Source organism: Procambarus clarkii, chromosome 40, assembly GCF_040958095.1.
Source record: "Procambarus clarkii isolate CNS0578487 chromosome 40, FALCON_Pclarkii_2.0, whole genome shotgun sequence".
In the NCBI taxonomy this organism is placed as follows: Eukaryota; Metazoa; Arthropoda; class Malacostraca; order Decapoda; family Cambaridae; genus Procambarus; species Procambarus clarkii.
Window position 1 is genome coordinate 18194031 of NC_091189.1, and position 6752 is coordinate 18200782.

The 6752-nt window shown below is 37.8% G+C and overlaps 1 protein-coding gene across 3 annotated transcripts in view; it reads left to right on the top strand.

Moving 5' to 3' along the window:
- The window catches only part of SMC3 (structural maintenance of chromosomes 3), a 58534-nt gene extending 52101 nt beyond the window's left edge, over positions 1 to 6433 (top strand). For all 3 annotated transcript variants that reach the window (XM_045741951.2, XM_069338787.1, XM_045741950.2), the window contains exons 21-25: positions 152 to 340; positions 3768 to 3922; positions 4367 to 4535; positions 5183 to 5374; positions 5643 to 6433. In XM_045741951.2, the coding sequence (XP_045597907.1) occupies positions 152 to 340; positions 3768 to 3922; positions 4367 to 4535; positions 5183 to 5374; positions 5643 to 5855 (918 nt within the window). In that variant the 3' untranslated portion in view covers positions 5856 to 6433. The remainder of the gene's footprint in view (positions 1 to 151; positions 341 to 3767; positions 3923 to 4366; positions 4536 to 5182; positions 5375 to 5642) is intronic.
- Positions 6434 to 6752: the final 319 nt, after the last annotated feature.

The following is a 6752-nucleotide window of genomic DNA, read 5'->3' on the forward strand; positions in this document are numbered from 1 at the left end:
TTGGAGATACATACACATGCTTTCTCAATTTAAATTAAATCACATGTATTCATATGCACACACACAAGCTCTCTCAATTCTTAATTAAAATTAAATTAAATTTGTTTATTATTTGAGCTTTAAATTTTGTATGTACTTATTTTCATTGCAGAGTTTAAAATCTGAACTAGAAAAAGTGAAATCCAAAGAGAAGGAAGTAATGGAAAGAATGGAAGAAGATGCTAAGGACTTGGAGAAAATGGCATCCAAGCAAAATCTTCTGCATCAGAAGATAGATGAATGCACAAAAAAGATTCGAGATTTGGGATCTCTTCCCTCAGAAGCCTTTGATAAATATCAGGCAAGATTATTGACAATTTTGATGTTGCATTGATTAATTGATACATTTTGTATGTTATAAATACTTTAGAACATGTATTCACAGTGCAGGCCTTCTTTTGTTTGGTGTACTCACCTAGTTGTGCTTGTGGGGGTTGAGCTTTATCTCTTTGGTCCCGCCTCTCAACTGTTAATCAACTAGTGTGCAGATTCCTGAACCTACTGTGCTCTGTCATACCTATATTTGAAACTGTGTATGGAGTCAGCCTCCACCACATCACTTCCCTAGTGCATTCCATTTGTTAACTATTCTGACACTGAAAAAAAAATTTCTAACGTCTCGGTGCCTCATCTGGGTACTCAGATTCCACCTGTGGCCCCCTGTTCGTGTTCCACCCGTGCTGAAGAGTTTGTCTTTGTCCACCCTGTCAGTTCTGAGAATTTTGTTGGTGGTTATCATGTCTTCCCTTACTCTTCTGTTTTCCAGGGACGTGAGGTTCAGCTCCTTTAGCCTTTCCTCTTTTAGCTCATACCTCCCGGTTCCGGGACAAGTCTGGTGGCATACCGCTAAATCTTCTCTAACTTGTGTTTGTGTTTAACTAGGTATGGACTCCAGGCTGGAGCTGTATATTCCAGGATTCATCTGACAAGTGGTATACATGATCAACTCCCAGATCTTTCTCTCTATTTGACTTGCAGGATTTCACCTCCCAGTTCGTACCTTGTGTTCAGCCTTCTGCTCCCTTTGCCTAATTTCATTACTTTTTACTTTCCTGAGTTGAACTTTAGCAGCCATTTTCTAGACCATTCCTCCGGTTTGTCCAGGTCATCCTGTAGTGTCTCTCTATCTTCATCTGTCTTGATTCTTCTCACAATTTTTGCATCATCAGCAAACATTGAGAGGATTGTGTCTATACCCTCCGGAAGATCGTTTACATATATTAGAAACAGGGATGGGTCCAAGTACTGAGCCCTGTGGGACTCCGCTGGTGACATCGCACCACTCTAATGTCTCCCCTTCACAGTTACTCCCTGTTTCCTGTTGCTTAAATACTCCCCTATCCACTGTAACACCTTCCCATTTACCCCTGCCTGTTGCTCCAACTTTTTTATCAGCCATTTATGAGGTACTGTGTCAAAGGCTTTCTGACAGTTCAAGAAAATGCAGTCTGCCCACCCATCTCTTTCTTGCCTAATTTTTGTTGTTTGGTCATAGAATTCTATTAAACCTGTGAGGCACAATTTACCATCTCTGAACCCATGTTGGTGGTGTGTTACAAAGCTATTTCCCTCCAGATGCTCTACGAGCCTTTTCCTCACGATCTTCTCCATCACCTTGCATGGTATACAAGTTAGGGAAACTGGCCTGTAGTTCAGTGCCTCTTGCCTGTCGCCCTTTTTGTATATTGAGACTATGTTAGCTGTCTTCCAATTTTCCGGTAGGTCTCCTGTTCCTAGTGACCTGTTATGCACCATGGAGATTGGCACACTTAGTGCTTCTGCACCTTCCTTTAGTATCCATGGGGAGATTCTGTCAGGCCCAACAGCCTTTTGTCACATTCAACTTCAACAGATTCCTTTTGACCTCATCACTGGTGACATTAAATTCCTCCAAGGTTGCTTGGTGTGTCTCCTCATTTAGTGCAAGGGCTTCTCCTTGTTCTTTTGTGAAGACCTCCTGAAATCTCTTGTTGAGTTCTTCACACACCTTGTCTTTCTCTGTGTATCTGTTCTCCCCTTTTCTCAGTTTCATCACTTATTCCTTCACTGCTGTTTTCCTCCTGATGTGACTGTCTCTGCTTCCCTCCTCACTCTTAGGTGCTCATTTCTGGCTCTCTGATATCTCTCCCTGCTTTCTGGTGTTCTGTTATTTCTGTAGTTTCTCCATGTGCTTTCATTCAGTTGCTTTGCTACCTTACATTCATGGTTGAACCATGGATTCTTCTGTTGCTTTTCGTTTTTCTCCTTTTGGACCGGGATAAACCTGTCTGCAGCTTCCTGGCACTTCTGGGTGACATAGTCCATCATATCCTGTACAGTCTTGTCTCAAAGTTCTGTTTTCCATGGTATTCCCCTTAGATCTAGCTAATCTAGGTAATCTTAGATCTAGGTAGTGAGATCTAGCTCTTCATGGCCCGCCTCGCTACTGTTTGTGTGTGACATTTGCTAATTACCTCTCTCAACATTATTATTTTCATCATAATTTTTTTTTTTAACTTTTGGATGGAATTGGCTTCCTGCCTTCAGTATATTTCACTTGCCAGGTACAGGGAATGATAATTTCTTTACATGTCTTCGACTTGGTTGCATGTCCAGCTGAGGTCCCTTTGTCCTACCTCTTTTTTTTAATAGGTTTCCTTTGACAACTTTATCTATTTCCCTTAAAATCTTGTATTCACTCATTTATTTAATATTCTCCCCATACCCATTCCATGGGCAGTGGTGAAAAGGGTTAGGGAGGCAAATTTTTTTACTGCAGGTAATGCATACATATGACTAAGTTCAAAATCTTTTGTATAGTTGAATCAGCTCTGGTTTCTTCTGTTTCTTCTTCTCTGAAGTTGTGAGAGCGAGTTCTCTCAACCTGTCCTGGCCTTGAGAGGCCTTTCAGTCTGGTACTAATCTAGCTGCAAACTTCTGTATCACTAATATGGTGCTTGTTGTGTGCTTGTATCAGTGGTATGATATGGTGCTTGTTGTGTGCTTGTATTAGTATCAGTGGTATAATATGGTGCTTGTTGTGTGCTTGTATTAGTATCAGTGGTATGATATGGTGCTTGTTGTGTGCTTGTATTAGTATCAGTGGTATGATATGGTGCTTGTTGTGTGCTTGTATTAGTATCAGTGGTATGATATGGTGCTTGTTGTGTGCTTGTATTAGTATCAGTGGTATAATATGGTGCTTGTTGTGTGCTTGTATTAGTATCAGTGGTATGATATGGTGCTTGTTGTGTGCTTGTATTAGTATCAGTGGTATAATATGGTGCTTGTTGTGTGCTTGTATTAGTATCAGTGGTATGATATGGTGCTTGTTGTGTGCTTGTATTAGTATCAGTGGTATGATATGGTGCTTGTTGTGTGCTTGTATTAGTATCAGTGGTATAATATGGTGCTTGTTGTGTGCTTGTATTAGTATCAGTGGTATAATATGGTGCTTGTTGTGTGCTTGTATCAGTGGTATAATACGGTGGTGTATGTGTTTATATCAGTGGTATAATTTGGTGGTGTATGTTTGCATCAATACTATAATATGGTATTGTGTGCTTGTATCAATGATGTGTGTGTGTATTCACCTAGATTTGTGTGTGTTTGTATAATATGGCATCTGGTATAATCACTGGTATAATATGGTGCTACTGTGCTGGTATCAGTGGTATAATATGGAGTGTACTTATATCTGTATTATAATAAAAACTATCTCTTGACCGTTTTTATTTTTCTGCTTTCAGAATCTAGCAACAAAGCAACTTTTTAAGAAGTTAGAAGGTGCCAACATGGAATTGAAAAAGTATTCACATGTTAACAAGAAAGCCCTCGATCAGTTCATTTCTTTCTCTGAACAAAAAGAAAAACTTGTGATGAGAAAAGAGGAGTTAGATAGAGGGTAAGTTTTATTTGCTGAATATTTTAAGTATCAGTGATGAAATTTCTGTACAATTTGTATAAAAAAATTGTCAAGCATTGTCTACTGGGACCCTCAATTATGAAGCAATTGCGATCCCAGTAGCACACTCGGTTTCATTCTCAACTCTCAATCAAGAATTCTGGGTTCAAATCCTGGTTAAATTGAATGGTTGGGTGCATTTATCACCTAATGCCTCTGTTCACTTAGTGGTATATAGGGCGGGTTGTTGTAGGGCTGCATTTTGGGGAGGGTCAGTAGTGCGACCTTGGAGGGAGGGGGGGGGGCCAATGTAACCCTAGCATGTTTTTAAAAAATACGCTGGCTTCCTGTCCCCCGACAGTATGAATTAATTATATATATAGAGTATATATGTATGTGTAAGTAATGCATTATACTTAGATTTTTTGTATTATACTCTTGCAGATATGACAAGATTAAGGAACTGATGAATGTCCTTGAGCACCGTAAATATGAAGCTATCCAGTTCACTTTCAAGCAGGTATCCAAATATTTCAGTGAAGTGTTTAAGAAACTAGCCCCTCAAGGTCATGCTCAGTTGGTGATGAAATCTAATAGGGATGAGGAGAGTGAGGTGAGTTGTTAATGATTGTCATTAACACTTTGTTTTTTTATTCAGTAGTTTTTTAAATATACAAAATGTTAAGAAGGAAATACAAACTATGTATAGCAGAAAGGCAAAATCCAAAGCTTTAAGGGTTCTTTCAGATATAACAAAAGATTATGGACAAGACTTAAGCCATTGAAAATAAGATGGGTCAAGGAACAGAAAATTAAAGAAAAAAAAGGTTTATTTAAAATGTTGTGGCATTTGTACTATCTGGTTTGCCTCATTTTTGTATCAATATCTACTTTAGTTATCTGCAATCGAAACACACACACACAAGAAATAACACGCAACTAGGATTTTTTCTCAATGTTTGTTTAATTATAAAAGCCTTACTGTATTGATCTGAAGCTGTTTAGGTTAAGCCATAAATATGACTATACCTGAATTAGGAAGTGTATTCAAATAGCAACTAATCTGTTTTCTGTAGTTCCTTGTGATATGGCAAAGTATTGTCATTTTGACGGTGGTGCGTAGCTCAGTGCCACTTACTTTTTCCACTTCCAACCCAATTATCATTAGTTGATAATAGAGATATATTTAAAATATTATACATTGTTGGAAATAGATTAATGCTTTATGTATTATCTTATAATTGATCTTTGATATTGCAGCAAGAAGAACAGGGTACTGTGGACAACTTCTCGGGTGTTGGTATCAGAGTATCTTTCACTGGAAGAAATGCTGAAATGAGAGAAATGAATCAGCTATCAGGAGGTCAAAAGTCTCTTGTTGCTCTTGCCCTTATTTTTGCTATTCAAAAATGTGATCCAGCTCCATTCTACCTCTTTGATGAAATTGATCAGGTGAGTGGGTTTTCCTTTGTAATTTAAATAGGGATGTACCTTTTGAGATCCATGTGCAGTCATGTTCCTAAACACAATTAGAATTTATAATGTTGATGTTTTACTGAAAATTTACATTTCAATTCTCTTGCATTATCATGAAAATTTGTGGATTGATGGGAGCCCAGAGTTAGAATCTCCTATAATTCATCCCTTTTTATGAGTATGCATACATGTATGTCACATTAAATTTTTAGTAGATTTTGAATAGTGGAATTGTGTGTTCCAGGCTCTTGATGCTCAGCACAGGAAGGCAGTGGCTGACATGATCCATGAGTTGAGTAAAGATGCTCAGTTTATCACTACCACCTTCAGACCAGAGCTGCTGGAACATGCCAACAAGTTCTATGGGGTTAAGTTTAGGAATAAAGTTTCCCATGTGGAATGTGTGTCGAGAGAAGAAGCGTACGACTTTGTTGAAGATGATCAGACTCATGGTTGAACTGTTTTATGCTTCCTCGGGCTGTACTGTGTTGGGTGTGAGAGGTTCTTGGTAAAAATTCTTAATTAATTTTTTAGAAAGTTTTATAAAAGAAAATGTATGATACTTTTATTAAAGACATGTACAGAAATATAGATAAATTGAATGTGGTGAGTATAATTCTGTGATCTGGGTGAGATTATTGTAAATGAAAGTGAATGTGTGTGACACATGTAAATATTTATTTTCAACATGGCAGCATTTGCTTTTGTTGAAAGTAGGTCTCTGTACAAAATATTTTTGTTACAATTTAAGTTTATTTTCTAATGTGTATACATGGTTGGGACCTGAGGTACCATAATAATATAAAAGAAAGCACTTATTTTTACATGTTAAATTAATTTGATTAATCCAGAATTTTCCCTTGATTTTCTTATTTAATTGTAATTACTGTTTTTGTTTTTATTTTTATTTTTTAAATAAAAAACTTTGAATAGTAAATGGAAGATTATTTTATATTTTGTGGACAAATAAAATGTTCAAAATACAGTACATGCAAAGTGCTCTTTTTTTATTTTGTAATAAAGGATAAAACAAAAGTGCATTAATTTTCCCTTATTAATTACATTTATGTTTATGAACCGGTCATTTATTAAATGATGCACCCCTGTCAGTAAGTTTTTCCACGATGAGGTGAAGGGATTTATGCGCCTTCCACAGGAAAGGGGGGGTTACACCTGCTTCCTTCTCCAGCCTGGTGTGTTGGTGCACAAGCGAATTGTTTTCCAATGTGTGTTAGCTGTGCATGGTGACCTGTACATTCACTTGTGTTCCCTCATCTTGTAGCTGATCCTCCCTGGCAGCTGCGGCCCCTGGAGGGCAATATGCTGCTTTGGTGGGGGAGGGGGGTTGAGTAAA